Genomic DNA, 18684 nt, shown 5'->3' on the forward strand with positions numbered 1-18684 from the left:
AGATAAAGGTGCATAAAGTATCAAGAGTATATTTATTATAAAGAATAAAACTAATGTAATGCTATGGAATCATAGCTACAGAAAAATTATATAACATAAGATAATATAATGAAACATAACACAACATAACATGTATAAAATAATCAGAGAAAACTGGAGATTTTCAAGAATAAACTTTAATAATACTTCTCAAGAGTGAAGATGTGATTTAGAGGGAAATTTTATTAGAAGTCAAAAGTAAAAACGATGATTAATAACACGGGGTTGATTATTACAATTTGAATATGATTTTCTTCAGTATAATCACTTCAACTCCAAACATAAATACTATTGGTGTAATACAATGGCTCTGATGTAGAACAGCGCCCCTCAGTGGCCGAGGCAGTTCGTCACAGCTTCTTGTTCACAAACAGCTTCTTCCAGGCCGGCATGATGTATTTATATATTTTCTCTATCTGGAGAAAACACACAGAGAAATGACGTTAGCTTTAACTTTAACGACAAATACAGAAAAACTGTCTAAAATCTACGACTAAAATAATACAAAGTTTGATGTAGACACACAAAATGTTCTTTCTGTAGCAATAAACTACAAATTCAAACCCTGAGAGTGAAACCCCCACCGACCTGATCAGACCGCTTCACCCCGTATCTGAAGAGCGTGGCCTGGTGCTCGCTGTTGTGGAACAGGATGTCGAAGGTCACCTCCCGACCCATCATGTCGTCGATGGAAGGCTTCACCACGGTGTGGAAGTCTCGGGCCGAGAACGAGTCGTCCAGCATGTTGCTGACCTGTCACATGACGATGAAGAGCAGGAAGACTTTACATCTGTGTGTGTGTGTGTGTGTAGTGTTCACAGTGCACATCTGAGCATGTGTCCTCAGAGTCTACAGTGTGTGTGTGTGTGTGTTACCTTGTATTTCTTCCCCAGCATGTCCAGAGGATCAAGTTTGACCTGTGACCTCAGAGCTCGGCCAAACAGTGGCAGCTTCGCATCTGAATCTGACAAACAAAAACACAAGATCTCTAAAAATCCTCCTGAAAAGTGAATAAATTACCAATTGTGTTCTGATTTTATTTTAAAGAGCCCGATTCTTCGGTATCTGCGTTTGATTATCGATTTGAAAACTTGCTGACGAAGTGAACATTGAAGTTTGGTCACCGACCTCGACATGTCAGGTGAGCCACGTAGGGAACGCCGTCCCTCTCCCCGTAGTACACTGCGAAGTGAGAGAAGTATTTGTTCCTGGGATACTCCACGATGTCGCCAGGGAAAACCTGAGGGTGAGAATGATCCTGCAAAAACAGAGAAAAAGAAATCAGTAGTGAAGTCTCTGAAGTGCTTTGAGGTTTCATGACACAGATGTTTAACACAACCTGTATTTCTCACATGTTTTTTTAAGACTTCTGACTTTTAAACTGTGGGAGAATCGTCCCTCTATTAATCCACAAGTGAGTTCAGCAACTGATTCTTGTTTCCAAGTGTTAAATCAGATGAAAGGTCGATGGAGTCTGGTTCATATCTTTCTTTTCCCACATGTTACGTGTTTGAATGAGTCACTTTTGGCTCTTTCTCACGAATTAAAGATTTTTCACATCTTGTCTGTAAAACATCAGGAACTTATTTACCAGCTTGAATAAAACCACTGGTTACACAGTACAAAATAATAAGTGACACTAAAACACAGGTTCACACATTAAAATACAAATAAACTATCAAACCTATATCTGAATTTAAATGTCACTCACCAGACCCATGAGTGAAGATGTCGTCCTTTGTCGCTTCTGACATTAAACACACACACACAGACAGACACACACAGGGACACCACCTGATTTACATACAGTCTGTCACGGTCACAGTCGACTGCCCTTGCTCCCCTCCACCCTCCCCCTGACACTATCTGTTGTTGTGTTATTCTGTTGTTGTGTTATTCTGATGTTGTGTACATCTTCACTGCAGGTGTGTTTGTGCAGGTCACAGGTCGAAGTGATTCCTCAGGGACGTTCCTGCACTTTCTCTCTTTTTGCTCCAGATGTTTTGACCTCTGAGCAGCGAAGGTCACTCAGTGTCCTGCACCCTCCACCCCTGGGCGTGATGCAGGTGTTTCCTTCACTGGGAGGGTGAAAGAGGAAGTAGATCCATTTAACTCTTTACGGAGTCATTTAATCCAGAATAGATATGAGAACAGAGACTCGAGGTCTTTTTGTTTCATATTTATTTTCTGAACTTTCACCAAAAGTGACAAAATTAAATCACTCATCAATAACAACAACAAAAGAAGAAACACAGCTTTTGTCAAATATAATGTTTTTAATGTTGAATATTTCTAAGTCTGATAAATTCACAGTTTCCACATTGAGACGTTTCTAACAAGGCTGATTTCTGAGCCTGAACGAGAAGCGACCGTTGGATCAGAGATAAGCAGTCGGTCCCGTCGACACCAGGAAACACTGACATCAGAGTCGGATTAAAAACACCACAAGAAAACAGAAACATAATCAAATCCACTTCGAGCTCCTCAGATGAAGAAGATCCGCCGACGGGAAGAATCCACATTAACAAAATATATTTTATCTGCAGAAGCAAAAAATAAAGATTTCAGTTCATATTCTCGTTGATTCTGTGAAATGAAGAAAAGTTTCAAACCTGGAGTCTCGTTCACTGCATCGCGTGTGTGTGAGTGTGTGTGTTGCACACGTGCACACACACACACACAGTCACACACACGTGCACGGTAATGCCCCTGTATAAAGTCAGTGCAGCATCAGTCTGTCAAAGGCACCTGAGATTAACTCCAACCGGAGCTGGAGGTTCACCAGTGTTTACACAACACACACACACTCACTCTCACACACTCACACACACACACTCACACTCCACACTCACACACAACACACACACTCACACTCCCTCCACACACACTCACACACAGACACACACACTCTCTAACTGTGCTCCTGTCCCTGACTCTCGCTCTCCTGACCGTCTGCGCTCCAGCTGAGGCCGTTGACGGGCGCGTGCTTGTCCCAGCTGTCCGTGTTGTGCCCGTGTTTCCTCTGGTGGCGCTTGTAGTTGTCCCAGTGACCCGTGGTGTAGTCGCACTCGGCGCAGGCGTACGGCTTCTCGCCCGTGTGCCGCAGCATGTGCCTCTTCAGGTTCATGCTCTGGTTGCACGAGTAGCCGCAGACGCCGCAGTGGAAGGGCTTGGCGCCCGAGTGGATGCGCTCGTGCCGCCGCAGGTTGGCCAGGTTCCCGCAGGCGTAGCTGCACGACGGGCACTGGTAAGGCTTCTCGCCCGTGTGCACGCGCATGTGGCGTTTTAGGTTGTCGAGGTGCGAGGAGGTGTAGGAGCAGTGGGGGCAGCGGTGGGGTTTCTCCTCAGAGTGGGTGTGGGCGTGGCGGGCCAGGTGGTTGGGGTAGTGGGACAGGAAGGGGCAGTGCGGGCAGCGGTACAGCTTGGTGCCTCGCTGACCTCGGCGGGATCCTCGAGACTCGGCGGGGCCGCAGGGGGCGGAGCCATCTGTAGGGTCCAACGAGCAACGACGACACACCTGGAGAACACGAGCAGAGGAAAGACGTCAGAGGAGGAAAGTAACTAATCTACTGAAGCACACGTTGGATCTTTGTCAACAGACACAGTACCTGTCCTCCGTCGCCGTCCCCCTCGCCGTCCGCCTTGTCCCCGTCCAGGTCGGCCTCCTCCAGGGTGAGGCCGCACACCCGGCAGCAGAGGGGGAAGAGGAGGACGGGGAGCGGGGCCGAGGGAGAGCCCAGGGCCCCCAGCGTGTGGAGGTAACCCGAGTCCTGGGACACTCGCAACGTCAGGTCCGACACGACTGCAAGAAGAAGGAGGTTCATTCATATGAGATCAGTTTTTATTCAGTCTGGTTTCGATCATTTAAACATGAAACTACGAGAAACTGTCATTGAAATACCTAAACTTCACTTCATTTCAAATATCCAACACTAAATAAACTCCTCTGGTTCTTATTGCTACTTCAGAGTAGAGACGTGTTTCACTCTGAGTTGAAGTTGTGTGTGAATAAACGTTTCTCAGCTCAGTTCAGTTTCAGGTCGATAATCAGTCGACCAGGAAATTTCTCTTCCTCATTTCTTCAAGTCTTTCGTTTTCAACTTGTTGTTTCCTCATTTCTAATTTAACCTTTTAAATGTTTATGAGGTTTCTCTTCAGACGGATCATACATGGAGAATTTATAATATTTACTTCACCCGCTGTCTTCATAAGAAATATTAAAACATGTATTTTACTGCATCAACGGATCCTGTCGTCATCTTTTCCAAAACCTTCTAAGTAAAGTTGAACATTTCACCTTCTTCACTTTCAGCGTTTGTCTTTTTCCGCCTCCCTCGCCGTTTCTCCTTCTCTCTCCTCTGAGGCCTCTCTTGCGTGTGCATGCGCTGGTGCCTCCGCAGGTTGCCCAGGGAGCTGCAGGCGTAGCTGCACTGGAGGCAGCGGTACGGCTTCTCCCCGGTGTGCGTGCGTGCGTGGCGCTGCAGGTTGACCAGCTGGGCGGAGGCGTAGGGGCAGACGGGGCAGTGGTACGGCTTCTGGCCGTCGTGGGTCTTCATGTGGCGTTTCAGGTGGTTGGAGTAACGCGTGGTGAAGCTGCAGAGCGAGCACGAGTACAGTTTGGCCGGGACGTCGCCCATGGCGTCCGTCTTACCTATGCTCCTCCTCTTCCTGTCAGAGCGGCCGCTGATGGAGGCGTCCAACAGGTTGGACACCGGGGAGGAGTCGAGGGACGCCGCGTGGTGGACGCCTTCCTCGCAGCTCAGGCAGTAAAGCTCCACCCCCAGGTCCAGACCCACACCGAGATCCAAGCCGGCCCCCAGAGGAGAGTCTCCCAGCAGCTGACCACATCCTTTACAGGAGAGGAACGCTGGGAACGTGTCCGCCGGCGCTGAGGGGTCGTCCTCTACGCTCAGAGAGAACACCGTCATACCTGAGGGAGGAAACACGCCAGAGCTGCCTTCAGCGAGTCCATCAACACGTTGTTATAGAGTGTGTGTGTCTGTGTGTGTGTCTGTGTGTGTCTGTGTGCGTCTCACCAGTGTCTCTTTCCAGCCCCATGATCTCAGAGTCTCCAAACTCCAGATCTCCGCTCAGCAGGAAGTCGCTCTCCAGCACCAGGCAGCTCGGCTCACACACCACAGCCCCATCCTCCAACTCCACTGAACGCACACAGACACACAAACACACTTCATGATCACTTTCATGTTAAACACTTTCAAACACGTTACCTAAACTGCAATGAGCCCAGAGGGAAGATCCTGTTTTTCACACAGAGCCAAAACACAAAGTAAAACCCTTGTGTGTTATTGTGAGTCTGCTTCACTGATACAAGTCGTACAATTACACTAAACAACAAGTTGAATTTCCATGAAAAAGAAAACACAGATTTGTTCTCTGCATGTTTTGAAGAGAAAAGGTTAAGTTTTCGTATTAACAAGTAAAACAAATCACAGTAAATGAGTTAATCCACACAATTATTTCCATTACTGATCAACTAGAAATGTCTATAAAATGTTAAGACATCAAGAAAAACAGCTTTTGAAATGTTTTATTGAATATAATTGTTGCTGCTTCATTCTATTCTGACAGAAACTGGAATCGTGTGATGAGTATTTAGCTGGAAGAGGTGGTTTCAGGGTTTAAGGACTCATGCTGAGAGGGAGTAAAAGAAGAAGAGGAGGAGGAAGAGGAGGAGGAGGAGGTGGAGAGGAAGCAGAGGCAGGCAAGCAAAGGAAATGAGTGAGGATGAGATAAGTGCAGAGGAAGAGGAGGACGAAGAGGAACGAGGCCGACCGAGCCAGGAAAGGGAGGAGAAGTGAAAGAAAGGATGAGAAACACGACAAGATATTTACGGAGCTTAAAAAGCTGCTGGAGCATTTTCACATCAGCTCAGATCCACTTTTACTTTATCAAACACTTTAACTGAGACATAACACAAAGCTCACACAACAACAGGACAAGAGCACAAAGGAACAACGTGTCTCTGAAGAACACAAACGACACAACTGGTCAGTCACCAAGCCCCCCCCCCCCTTAGCACTGTGTCGAAGGTGCGTTCAGGCACATCTCCGAGCGAAGGTCACCACAGTGTTTTGTCAGCAGTCGTTAATCTGAAGCAGCAGCATGACGGAGACGTTACACACTTTTGTTCCACAGCTTTGTTTACATTGACTGTGCGGATGTAACGAGGAGCTGCTTCCTGGACGGGCCTCGGTTCTGATCACGATCTTCAGAATGATCAAAGCAACATGTTGGCTTCACTATTATTCAAATAAAATGAATCAGGGTTGAAGTAGAACGGAACTGAGGCGTTGAGAACGACCCAAAGAAGAACCGGTGGAGTTCTGGCCCGGATCTGGATGAACGGGCGGATCCAGGAAGTTCAGTCTCCTTCTCTAACGTGGTGAGATGTGGTGTTAGTGCTGGTGGAAGTGGACGCTCACCAGGCACCTTCTATCAATCATTAACCCGAGACATGAATGTCATCATGGGTTCTGTGGAGCTGCGGATTCTCCTGGTGTAAACAGAGCGACGAGCTGAAACCGGGACACGAACCAACACCCTCCTGACACAAGTGAAGTGAAAACACAGCCGGCGAACGTGAGGCAGGAAGCTGAAGGAAGAAAGAGGGGAAGGAAAGGAGGGAGCGGGCGGGGGGGAGGTCAGGTACAGGCCTGTGAAGAGGAAGAGAGGAAGTGGAGAGGCAGTCAGGATGAGATAACACACACACACACACACACAGCAGTCTTCCTCTCCCACGGACAATGAGGAAGAGGCCGGTCCCGGGGACATGTTCAACCGGTCACACAACTTTTGTCCGGCTGTCTCCAGGAGCGAGCGGAGCCGCTGGTAGAAAAGTGAAAAGTGGACAGTTCACGAGACAAGAGACAGAAAGACGCACTTCCTCAAACTCAAGGGTCCGCGGTGAAGCTCGAGCAGACACGTGATCAGACAGCTGGAGGACACACACACAGAGAGACAGACACACACTCACGTTTCACCGGCTGCGGGTTGGACTGTTTCCTCCGCGGCATCCTGGCCCGTGTGCGGCCCGGGTCGTGCGGCGGCTGCGGGGGGGGGGGACGCCTCTCGGTGTGCGGGGCCCCGGCGGCTCGGTCCGTCAGTCAGCCAGGCAGCCAGCTAACTGAGCGGGATCATCATCACCTCCTTCCTCTTCCTCTTCCTCCGGCGGACAGCGGGGGTGTCATCGCTGCCGTCTACTCCCTGGAGCAGAGTGCACACGGACCCCAGCAGCCGTTAACACACATTAAACCCGCTTCCATGTTCAATAAACTACACAACACGAGCACTTCCGGCTGCGTTCGGGGTTTAAATCCCGTCACACGCACTTAAACCACTTTAAAGTCCCGCTACGGGTCATTCCTTGTTGTTGTTTCCCAGCACATAGCCGGGGCCATCGTGCTAGCCAGCTAGCTAGCCGGCTAAGTTAAACGTTGGAAACCGAGCTGCAGTTTGAACTCCAGCGCGGACACGTGCTTCTCGTCGGTGGCCGTCGGTTGTCGGATCAACGTACCTGTGAGGAAACCTTTAAAACCCGCACGTGTCCGCGAGGAAACGTCGCTCGAGCTTTTAAAAACAATCTTTTGTTGCTGCTACACGCCGGGTCCGGGCTCCTGGTGACGTCACGGCCCGCCGCACTGCATCCTGGGACTTGTAGTGTTCTCAGATCAAAAGTGACGTTTTGTTCGCTGTAAATTAACTATGCACAAATAAAAACGTATTTATTGTTGTTATGATTAACATTTATATGTGGATATAATCTGTCCAATATTCAGAGGCAAAGAGCAACTTGAGGAATGTACACAACATTATTTATAATATACTACAAACAATATATAATATATATTTTAAGATATTATTTATATTGATTTCAAATCTATTGTTGTACAAGATCATAAAATAAGAGTAATATGTACATGTATACAATATTGTGTATTGAAATATTAAGATAAGCACAATGGAGATTGTATTATTTTATTTATAGATTGTGAATTAACTCAAATAGTGTTGAAAAATAAAAACACAACAGTTCTGTATGATGCTTTGTAAGCTGGTTTAATATCATTAAATATGACTATAAATATAACAATAGTAACTGGGAAGTTTACAACAAAAAGAAAACATATAAATCAACTACACACGTGTCAGTTTCTTCTATAATAAGTGTATCATTGTATTTATTATAGAGGACTAATAACATATAATTAAAAATGGAGTACCACAAGGCTCTATCCTGGGTTCTCGTTCTCTATTCGTTCAATCATCATTCAAACGTACAGGATTATAAAAAGAAACTTGGCTTTAAATGCTTGAGACGATCAGAAGTTCATCATGGACTCAAACTCGTCGATCCTCTGTTTGGTGTTTCCTCTGCGGATCCTCCTGTACGACACAGTTTTGTACTTCGATGACTGACGGCTGCCGCTCTTCTTGTCGTCCGCCTCTCCGTTCATGTCCGGGGAGTTCTGACCTCCTTCCTCTTTGGCCCCTTCGCCCTCCTTCGCTTCCATCGCCGGGTTCTGGTTCGGACCGAGCTTGGTGCTTTCCCGTCCGGTTTCCACGGACGACTGAGCAGCTGCGTCCATCCCAGTCCCTTTGTTCTCCAGCTTCAAGCCTGAAGTCGGTCGATCTGGAAACAGAAACATCACAGTGACCTTTTCTTTCATTTCCAACCTGGTATCAATCAGTTGTTTTATCAGCAGACGCCTGCTGCAGTCGTTTGTGTGGATGTCATCACTGTGGAATTTTAATTACATTTTAATGAATGAACTCTCTGACCGGAATCTTCCAGCCAATCGTAGCTGCAGTTACATAACCTCGTCTCTACACTGTAAAACTAAACAAAGCTCTCACAGCAGAAACAACTCAACATTTTAGACGTAAAGGAAGGCGGAGCCTGTCGAGCAGCAGGAGGCGGGACACGATGTATAAACTCTGCTGTGGAAAGATCAGTGTTGTTGTTTACAGCTCATCCACACCGGCGTCGGCCCTCATCACCAAAAGATCTGGAACCTCCTCGTCTTTCCAAGTGGACGTCTTCGTCTTCTACGTGTACGGCTCCTCGTCTTCATCCTGAGATGTTTGTGTTCTTCCAGTTTCACGTCCGTCACGTGTTAGAAACCTCATCAACACGTCCACTCGCTCACTGGGAAGCTTCCACACATTGTCCTGCTGTGTCCTCACATGGACTCACGAGGACATGTTACATGAAAACCTCCAGAACATTTGAGGAACACGTCTGAAAACAGTTTCATTTGAGTACGAGCTCAGAGTAAGAATCAGAAATCGTACCTGTGAGTGGTTCAGGTGACGTCTCTGCCGTTTCTCTCAGTCGAGCGTCGACAGGATGAAGACTCGTCTCTGCAGATTGAGTCAAAGCATCGGAGCTGCTCAGTAAAACCTCCTCAGAGTCTTTGTCCATGTCCGGTGATGTGAGACAAACGTCCTCACTGTTCTGTCTGCCAGAGTCGTTCTCTCCCTCTTTTCTCTCGTTCTCTGGTCTCACTCCATCATGACTCAGTGTTTCAGTGGAGCCGAGTGATGAAGATGATGATGAATCTGACTCTTCAACGTGTTTTATTTCTTTATCAGTTGTTTCCTCGTTCAGCTGTTTTTCTTCTTCTGTATTTTCCTCTTGGTCTGATGCAGTCTTCACCTCTTCTTCTTCCTCCTCTTCTTCAGCATCATTTTCTTCTCCTCCACCATCTGGTTCTTTATTTACTTTCTCTGCTTCCTCTTCATCTTCTTCCTCCATCTCTTCTTCTTTTTCAGTGTGATGTATCTCTCTTGTTGTTTCTTTCTCCTCTGAATCTTCCACATCTTCATCCACTGTCTCATTGTTTTCTTCTTTTCTTCCATCCACCTCCTCTTCCTCCTCTTCTCCCTCCACTCTGTCATCCATACCTTCTTCCCTCATCACTTCATTTTCTTCTGTTTCCTCTCCTTGCATCTGTTCTTCTATTACTTCAGCCTCCTCTTCCTCATGTCTATCCATCTCTTTCTCTTCTCCATCATCCCAACTTTCTTCCTTCATCACCTCATCCTCCTCTTCCTTCTCTGTCTGCCTCTGTTCTTCATCCTGTCTTTCTATTTCTTCCTCTCCATCTACCATCCCTTCATCCCCACTCTCTATCCTCCTCTCCTCTTCTTCAGTCTCGACGTCCTCCCTTCTTTCTTTTTCTTGTCGTCCTTCAGGCTCCTCTTTCTGTCGTTCTTCCTCCACTTCTGCCTCTTCTTCCTCTTCGTCCACCTCATTTATTCCATCTCTCTCTTCTTCTTGCTTCTCCACAGTTTCATCACCTTTTTCAGCCTCTTCTTCCTTTTCTTTCTCCCTCAGTTCTTCCTCCACCTCATCTTTTCCTTTCCCATCGTGCTTGTTCTCTTTCTCACACTCCTCCTCTTCCTTCTCTTTTTCATCCTCTCTTTCTTCTTCTACACATCCCTCATCCTTTTCTTCTTCGTCCCCCAACTCCTCCTCCTCTTTTGTCTTCACCTCTTCTTGCGTTTCCTCCTCTTCATGTGTGTGTCCTTCATCTCCTCCTTGTTCCTCCACTTTTCCTCCTCTTTGCAAATCCTCATCCTTCTTTTCTTCCTTGCTCTCATGTTCATCATCCTCTTCATCTCCTTGGACACTTTCTATCACCTCTTCCTCGTCTGATGCTGCAGCCCTGTCATCCTCATCATCATCAGGCCTCTCCCTGACTGTGTCCCCTCGTTGGACCGCAGACAACATGGGCTCCATCGTGTCCTCTAAAGACAGAATGTCTCCAAACAGCCCGACGGCCTGAATCACCCGAGAAACTATGGAGTTCTCCTCCAGGTCCAGAAGATCAGCCGGCGTCCACCAGCTCGCCATCCTGAGCTGAAAGCTTTTCTTCTTCTCTGCTTCAACCTCTCGCTTTGTTGAAAATGTCAAACCACTTGTCTGTGATGTGAAAACCTTCACACTCACTCAGGGAAGGATTCGGTTAATGCCGATTGGCAGAAACAAGCAGCAACGCGTCACTTCTCAGTCCGGTGACCTGGAGGTTTTCAGCCTCATGGATGTTTGTGTAAGACTTTAATCTCCCAGGTGGGATCTCACGTTCTCCTTCGCGTCACTGGAAAGAAAACACTCACACTAATAAAGAGATCCTGTTTTACACTGAAAGGAAACGCACATAACTCAAATAACAAAAACTACATTTCATCACACACGTCTTTGGCCGATTTTAAAAGTAAATGAAAATTACTTAAAAATATCAATACTGATATATCTTATGTATTTTAAGCCGTATGGGTTGAACAAAGTACTCATGTATATATATTTTTAAAAGAGTACATGTCTGTGTTATCCCAGTTAGATTCCTAACGAGGCTTTTCTCTGCATGTACAACAGTTTGAAGATCAACATTCCCTCAGCGGTTTATCCCTGAGGAATGTGCAGCTTCACAATAAGCTGCTGTACGATCACACGTCAGCATTCAGCCTCCGCACACAAGCATATGTGTCACACACCTGGGACGAGACATCCAAAGAAAACACAAGTAGTAGTTAGTTTAATTGTTAAAGAGAAGTAGACCTTTCAGTTTCAGTGTCAGAAGATATGGAAAGCAATACTCTCTCCGTCCACTGGGAGGCGCTACATCATGTGAAATACAGCAACTGTCTCTATAAACAAAAACCCATCTAAATATAAAGTGTCCTCCCACCAGAGCCAATGAGGAGCCGGTTATTCCAGGAAACGATCATCATGCACAACAACCCCAGAGAAACACGAGTCTCAACCGCAGATTCGTCAAATTATTAAAAATCCCACAAATTCCTCAAATACAAAACTGACTCTGTCTCCTCGGGATCTTCAGCTGATGTTCAGAGCTCTGAAAAATAAAGTCATATAATTCATAGAAAGTCACAACTCAGTCTTTATGCTTTTTCTGTGAGCAATCATTTACTACTTCACACAACTTATGTGGAATTATTAAGTTTCAGACATTCAAGGTAATTACAGATGTTATATAACTGCAAATATATTTGATTTCCTTATTTCTATTTGTTGAGTTGTTTATTTCTTAATTTATTAACAGATTTTTATTTATTTTAAAGTTCATGAGAAAAACAACAATTCAAGGAAAAATCCACAAATCATCATTTATCTGAATATTTATTGCAATAATAAAATAGTGTAACAGTACAAACAGGAGTTTCTATGTTCAGGAGTTTCTCGTCCTCTTGATCAGTTTTATGATCGTTAACGCTCAATAATACACAACGAAAAACTGAATATGTACTTCAATTATCCATAGTTACAGTCGTTACTTAATAAAACAGGCTCTGGACATTATTTTACACAACATTTGATGCGTGATCAAAAGGTAAAGGTGCTCGTGTTTGTTACGGATGTGAATTCTTTTTGCTATACGAAGGATTCTAGAACATTTAAAGTTCTTCAACTCTTTCCTAAAGTTAGTTTTTAGATAATTTCACACTTTTAAAACATTTTGAGTCAATATGAGCAGTTTTTTAACTCTGGACTGTAAAAAAAAGATGGACGACGCGTCTAAAACTATCCCAGTTACAGGCAGCGCCATCTTGTCGGGGCAGCGGTGATCCTCGAGCTTCGGCTTCACTGTCATGTCGTCCATTTTTATTTACAGTCTGTGCTTTGATTTAGCATAATTAGCACGTAGCTCTAAATTCCTACAACCTCCCTTCGTCAGTCGTATTTTACGAGTCCCTCCGACTTTGTGACTTCGCTTCTTGCTGCGCTCGCCAAGCAACGAGGACCTCGTCGTCCTCAGCCTCCGCGGCAGCTCGAGCTCGGACCCTTTGCCTGGTTTGTGCGATGAAGGTGGCGATATCATCCTCCTCCTCTTCACCATCATTGTCCTTGGCTTGCCCTCTTCTACTGCTCCTCGCTTCTGTCTCGCTGCTTTCAAATTGAGAACGTTGCCCGATTTTTCTTTTGGTGGAGAGGTCGGCGTAGCTCTCCGTCCCCTCGGCGCTCTCGTCCCCGTGCGACCTCCCCGCCCGGCGCTGGCTGTAACTGTTGCTGGAGTATTCTGCGTCTTCGCTCGACAGGTCGGCGCGTAACCTCGATCTGTATCTGGAGCTGTACGTTTCCTCGTCTTCCTCTTCAACAGCGTAGGACGCCCTGCGGCTCGAGAATTCAAATTCAGAAGCGGAGGCATCCAGATCGTCGTAGGAATCCTCCGAAGGACCAGCTTCTGCTCCGGACGCCGTTTTCCCAGGAGGAGGTCGGACGCTTTTCAGCCAATCGTCGATGCTGGTGTTCTTATCTTTCTCCAGAGCCGTTTTGAGATTCAGACATCCAGACAAACCGTACGTCCTCGTAGGTTTCTCCGGTTTCTTTGCCTCCTCCAGAAACTCCTCCTCCCTCCTCTTACTCTCCTCCTCCTCATCTTCATCCTCCTTCGGTTTCTTCTTCTTGTACAAAGTACTGCGCCTGTTGTTCTCCAGGATCTTCTTCTTCTCGTAGGTCGCCATCTTGCCCCTCATCTCAGACTTGATCTGCTTGTCCATGGCGTCCAGTTTCCCCAGGTCGACCTGGTCCTGGAAGAGGCTGTAGAGTGGGACGCTGGTGGTGGTGATCTTGTTTTTCTTTGAGCCCAGGGTGGAGCCGAGGGTTGAGCTGAACGCAGAACCTCTACCGCTGAGACCTGAGATGCTGCTCGCCCCGCCACCTGAGAGCACCGACGACGCCGCCTTGCCACGACCCTGGGACAGAGCGCTGGAGTAGGGCGCGCCGCTCAACAAGGACGCCTTGTCATCATCACGTCCCCGGCCGGAGATCACACTCGCCGCACCTCGTCCAAAGCCGAACTCCGATCCTGCACGGGATGGAGGCGGCAGGCTCATCTCATTCTGCTTCTGCTGGATCGTTTCAGATACGACGTTGGCGATCCAGTTCTGGATGCTCGCCAGGTTGACCATCGGTTCACCTCCCGGCCCCTGCATCGTGGGAACAGGCAGGATGGGGGGAACAGGCGGATGAAGATGACCTGCGGACTGTGCCGACCTTGTGCTGCGAGCTTGTGAAACTGAGGATATGACTGACGACCTGCCGCTGAGCATGGACATGTTGTCGTCGTTGGCGACGCTCGGCGGGCCTGTGACGCCGGCTCCAGCCCAGAAGGCCGACAGAGGGATCGTTCCTCCGCTGACGCAGCTCTCCGTCTCCCAGCCACACATGGACTGACTCTCTTCTAACGTCTTCTTCGAACGTTCCAGGATCTCCTCCCGTCTCTGCCTCCGTTTGATCGTGGCAGAGTCCTCACCTCGACTCATCTCCAGAATCTCATCAGTGTTCTCCTCGCCAAGACGCTTCTGCTGCCTCAGCTTCCACGCCTGATACGCCGTCAGGTTGACGTCTTGGAAAGACGGGGTCTTCACCTCTCCCTCGCCGTTTTCTCCATCTCCAACTGAACTCTTCTCTCCATCCTCGTGATCTTTCTTGTTCCAGCCGAACTGGATCCTCTTGATGCGCCAACGCTCCAGAGGCGTCAGCTTCTCCTTGTTCTTCTGGCAGAAGTTGTACATGGAGCTGGAGTCGGAGAGGATGCTCTGCACTTCATCGTCAATCTTCGTCTTCCCTCCTCCCTCTGTGGCGGTGCTCTCGCTGCTTTCGTCCTCCTCTTTCTTGCGGTAACGAGTGGCGGCTTGTTCCTCGATTTCTCTCAGCCTCTGATTCCAGAGATCAGAGTAATTCATGCTGCTGGAGGTGGACATCGCATCAGAAGGCGGGCGTCGGTTGCGACGCTTCAGCCGCTCTTTCACAGCTCGTACGTCCTCACTGGTGACGCTGTCCACATCGGCGTCTGCTCCGTCCTTCGTCCTCTTCGGCTGGCCTCCTAAAAGAGATTCTCCATCTTCACCCTCGCTGTTCAGCTGCGCCTCCCACCAATCCTCACTTTGATACTTGTCATTTCTCCGCTGCCACTCGCGGATCATACCGTCGAGGCCATCTTCGTCCTCGTCTTCATTGCCGTCCTGCTCGGGGAGGACAATCACCTCGGAGGTTGATCCCTGGCTGTCCGGACCATTCTGTGCCCCGATCAGTCCACTCCTGAGCGCGGTGGCGGCGGAAGACGAGGCGACGCTGCTCATCACACTCTCTCCATCCTCCTCCTCCTCCATCATGATGGAGTTAGCTTTCACCTGGATCATACTCTGCTCGTCTTCCTTATCCGTATCGTAGTCGTCGTCATCGTCCCCGCCTTCGCCGAAGAGGCGATTCCGGGTGCGAGCGTCGACCACAGAGCATTGGCTGAGCGTCTCGTCGTCGTCGTCGCGCTCCTCCATCAGGTTCTCGTTAAGCTCTCGCAGCTGCTTCAGGAAGCCTTCGTTGGGGTTGATGGGGCGTTTCTTCCTCATGGACGTCAGGGCCTCCATGATGGTCATGTGATGGAATATCATCAGGTAGGACGCCACCAGGACGGCGGGGCGACTGGCGCCCATCATGGAAATAACCAGAACCTTTCCTGCAAAGAGAAACCGTCTTTACAATTTGACTGATGGAAACTTCGAGGCCAGGATGTGTTCGATCAGACCCCCCCCTCACCTTTGTGCGTCAGCAGGGCCTCGTCCAGGAACTCTGCGGTGGGTCTGAAGTGCACCGAGATGTCTGCGTCGGCGAAGTCGTCCACCTCGATGCCCATGTACTGGATGTTCATGCCGGTGTAGAAGGTGTCTCCGGTGTAGACGCCGGTGCCGTGGGCCGTGTTCAGGATGTGGGTGATGCCCATTCGCTTCAGACGAGCTTTGTTCACTGCAACGGATCTGACACAGAAACATTTCAGAGATTTAAAGTGAGGAAACAAGTGAGGAGAGTTTCTGCTGATGAAGATAATGTGATTTAACAACGAGTAAGTTTGAGACTGTTAAATGGACGTCTGATGCAGTGCACAGCTTCTACCAGACAGTGGCGCTGTTGTGTGCGAACACTCACTTCTCGGCGATGAAGATGTTGGGCCACACCTCGTCCACCTGGTTGACGGGCGCCTCCAGGCGGTCCTGCACCATGGCCCTCTGGATGTCCAGCACGCAGGGCGTGTTGTAGGGGCTGCGGTCGTCAATCATGTCCTTGACCCGGTTGTAAAGGTCCTCCACCATCAGCTGCTCGGCCGTCTCCAGCATGGACTCGGGGACGGACTCGGTGCGGACGCCACGAGGCGGCAGCTCTGAGGAGGAGGAGACAGTGTTGTTGAAGTTGATCCTCATCCGGTGTGATTGCAGTAAAACCTGCTGTTTGACTAAACCCTCAGAATGAAGCTCGCTCTCTGTGGCACTGAAATTACACCACATGGAGGTTCATGGCTCTTACTCCCACTGGGGGGTGGACGGGTTCGGAGCAGGTATCTCCATCTTTACAACATAATGGAGACGCTGCTGTGCGTATGTCCGTCCCTGTGAAAACCATGAAACTACACGTGGTGGAGAATCAGCAGCTGCTGAATGTATTCATGTCCCTGCAGATGAAACATGCATCGTCCATTAAGCTGCAGCTAATGCGACATAATGTCGGAGGAGGAATCTGAGGCCGGAGCTGCTCCACGACTCGTTCAGGCTAATTCCCTCAATCAGCTCGACTCCGCTCTCTCAATGACAAACGTCTCTGAGCGTCCGTCCGGTAATGAGCTGCAGGGACGAGACGTGGACTCAAAGCACTGGAAGAGGATTTGACCAAATTAGAGTCGTTGGATGAGGACGAGGGAATCGTGTGTTGGAATGAGGAGAGACGGGGATGAATCAGAAGTCTGACCTGATCTGATCCCTGCTTCTTAAACAGAACCAGAACTCAGGGAATAGAACAAGTGTCACTGTGTTCCAGCTTCTGATCAGACGACACAATATCAGAAATGTGTCTGCACAGAATTCAAAGGTTGGTGTTCGGTTAATTAAACCAGGATTCATGGAAAACAATTTGCTGCTGCAGCTTGTGGACATTTCTCATTATATTTGACATTTTAAAGACTGATGATAATCGATGAATAATTAAAAACTGTCCTCTGCAATTTGGTCTCTGTTCCTGTTTCTGTGTTTGAATAGAAACTACGTCTAGTGTCTTTTCCTCGTCTCACCCTCGTTGATGATCTGCTTGGCAGCGATGGCCGACGAGAGGTGGATGGGCTCCATGAAGATGCTCGCAGCGTCGGAGCCGGAGATGGCCGAAAACCTGGAGTCGGACATCATGGAGAAACTGAGAGGAGGAGAAAGAAACAAAGAGACGTCGTCACAAACCAAACATCAGGACTTTTGTTTGTGATAATTCCCTTCTGGTGTGTGGCTCAGGTCGGTCTCGTACCTGGGGGAGGGGCAGCGGAGGTAATGGGACTGGACTCCTCTGACGCTCCGCTGCTCCTCGTCTTCATCAGGAACCGCCTGATCCCCGTGCTCCTCGCTCTCTTTGGTCGACTCCATGGCAACCAAGATCCCTCTCTTCCTGCTGGTGAGACCGGATCTCTGAGGAAGACGATGAAGAGCAGGTCTGTGTTTGTGTCTGGATCGGATGAAGGGTCTGTGACCTTTGACCTCAGATTAATCCTGGTTTCTCAAAGTCTAAACTCTAACTCAGGTCACACACACCTGCCGAGCAACAACAACAACACAACGTAAAGACAATTCATCGCTTAATTAAAGGTTGATCAGAGCAAAAAGAAGCGTTCAGAGAAAATTCAGCATCATTTATTATTCAAATAGAAACAAAAACAAGGCCCCAGCTTCGTATTTACTGAGTCGATACCAGAGATAAAGTCAGTGTTGTATAAAGTAATATTAAACTGTTTCTATACAAAGAAGAACTTCAGTGAGTCATGGTGGGAGAAGTAGGACATCATTCACGAGTGCTGCCGTCACACAACCAGAATAATTACAGTGATTCAAATCTCTGTGTGTGAGTCTGTGTTTGTCTGTGATTGTGTGTGTCTGTGATGGTGTGTGTGTGAGTGTGTGTGTGTGTGTGATATGAGGCCTTCCAGCAGATCTATTTTTGGTGACGTGACAGCTGCCTCCGAGCTGCAGCGTCACACTCGAGAGGCCGAACAGCTTCAGGCTTTACGACAGGTTTCATCAGACGTGTGAAAACTCACAGAAAAACAAAACGTCTGGTTTTCAGCTTCACGTAAAACTCCTCGTGTGTGTCTGTGTGTGTGTCTGTGTGTGTGTGAGTGTGCGTTCTTACCTCTGTTCAGACGGGTCAGGCCAGAGGAGGTGATCTGCTCTGAAGCTGACAGCGGCCGCACTGACACAATCTCCTAAAGTTAGTCTCCCCCTCCTCTCCACCTCCCCCCCCACCTCCCCAGCAGGCCTGTGGAGACCCTGACACCCGACACCAGCATGTAATCGAGTACTTTTACCAGAGTAACGCTGCATTTAACAGCTCATTTAAATATGAGAGGATTTACTTTGCTTTCTCATCTTTTTACTTTGTGTATATATATATATCTATATGTGTGTGTATATTTATAAACCTTCCACTGAAGTCTACCTCTGGTTCCACATCTGGCTTCACAGAGCAGATGTTTGTCCCTCAGAAGACTCGTCCCCTGAGCCCGAGCGCTGCCCGAGTGCTTATCAGCCGTCAGCTGACCATCGTCTCCACTATTTATATCAGCAGATAATTCAAGT

At 48.1% G+C, this 18684-nt stretch overlaps 4 protein-coding genes across 6 annotated transcripts; all 4 read right to left on the reverse strand.

Moving 5' to 3' along the window:
- Window positions 1–158: 158 nt before the first annotated feature.
- plaat1l (phospholipase A and acyltransferase 1-like) lies at window positions 159–1909 on the reverse strand. Its single transcript, XM_035150659.1, has 5 exons — window positions 1751–1909; window positions 1168–1297; window positions 915–1003; window positions 628–792; window positions 159–455 (listed from the first exon to the last, which is right to left on the reverse strand). The coding sequence occupies exons 1-5, from the start codon at window positions 1757–1759 to the stop codon at window positions 390–392; spliced, it is 459 nt and encodes a 152-aa protein (XP_035006550.1). The 5' UTR covers window positions 1760–1909; the 3' UTR covers window positions 159–389.
- Window positions 1910–2295: 386 nt separating this feature from the next.
- Window positions 2296–7724, reverse strand: LOC118103575 (zinc finger protein 513). Of its 2 annotated transcripts, XM_047339068.1 has the most exons (7): window positions 7574–7724; window positions 7034–7263; window positions 5076–5198; window positions 4337–4969; window positions 3648–3841; window positions 2930–3556; window positions 2296–2874 (listed from the first exon to the last, which is right to left on the reverse strand). In XM_047339068.1, exons 2-6 carry the CDS (start codon window positions 7071–7073, stop codon window positions 2951–2953), a joined length of 1596 nt encoding a protein of 531 aa, XP_047195024.1. In that variant the 5' UTR covers window positions 7074–7263; window positions 7574–7724; the 3' UTR covers window positions 2296–2874; window positions 2930–2950. The 2 variants fall into 2 exon arrangements, with proteins under 2 accessions (XP_047195024.1, XP_035006549.2); XM_035150658.2 differs by lacking the exons at window positions 2296–2874; window positions 7034–7263; window positions 7574–7724 and adding an exon at window positions 6483–6640 and having other exon boundaries at window positions 2890–3556.
- Window positions 7725–8089: 365 nt separating this feature from the next.
- LOC118103659 lies at window positions 8090–9701 on the reverse strand. Its single transcript, XM_035150810.2, has 2 exons — window positions 9352–9701; window positions 8090–8689 (listed from the first exon to the last, which is right to left on the reverse strand). The coding sequence occupies exons 1-2, from the start codon at window positions 9479–9481 to the stop codon at window positions 8379–8381; spliced, it is 441 nt and encodes a 146-aa protein (XP_035006701.2). The 5' UTR covers window positions 9482–9701; the 3' UTR covers window positions 8090–8378.
- A 2482-nt stretch (window positions 9702–12183) lies between these two features.
- On the reverse strand, window positions 12184–18345 carry dusp27 (dual specificity phosphatase 27). 2 transcript variants are annotated; one of them, XM_035150239.2, is made up of 6 exons: window positions 18239–18345; window positions 17363–17520; window positions 17139–17257; window positions 16007–16238; window positions 15620–15837; window positions 12184–15539 (listed from the first exon to the last, which is right to left on the reverse strand). In XM_035150239.2, the coding sequence occupies exons 2-6, from the start codon at window positions 17476–17478 to the stop codon at window positions 12766–12768; spliced, it is 3459 nt and encodes a 1152-aa protein (XP_035006130.2). In that variant the 5' UTR covers window positions 17479–17520; window positions 18239–18345; the 3' UTR covers window positions 12184–12765. The 2 variants fall into 2 exon arrangements, with proteins under 2 accessions (XP_035006130.2, XP_035006131.2); XM_035150240.2 differs by having other exon boundaries at window positions 17363–17643; window positions 18239–18327.
- Window positions 18346–18684: the final 339 nt, after the last annotated feature.

This window comes from Hippoglossus stenolepis, chromosome 24, assembly GCF_022539355.2.
Source record: "Hippoglossus stenolepis isolate QCI-W04-F060 chromosome 24, HSTE1.2, whole genome shotgun sequence".
NCBI lineage: Eukaryota > Metazoa > Chordata > Actinopteri > Pleuronectiformes > Pleuronectidae > Hippoglossus > Hippoglossus stenolepis.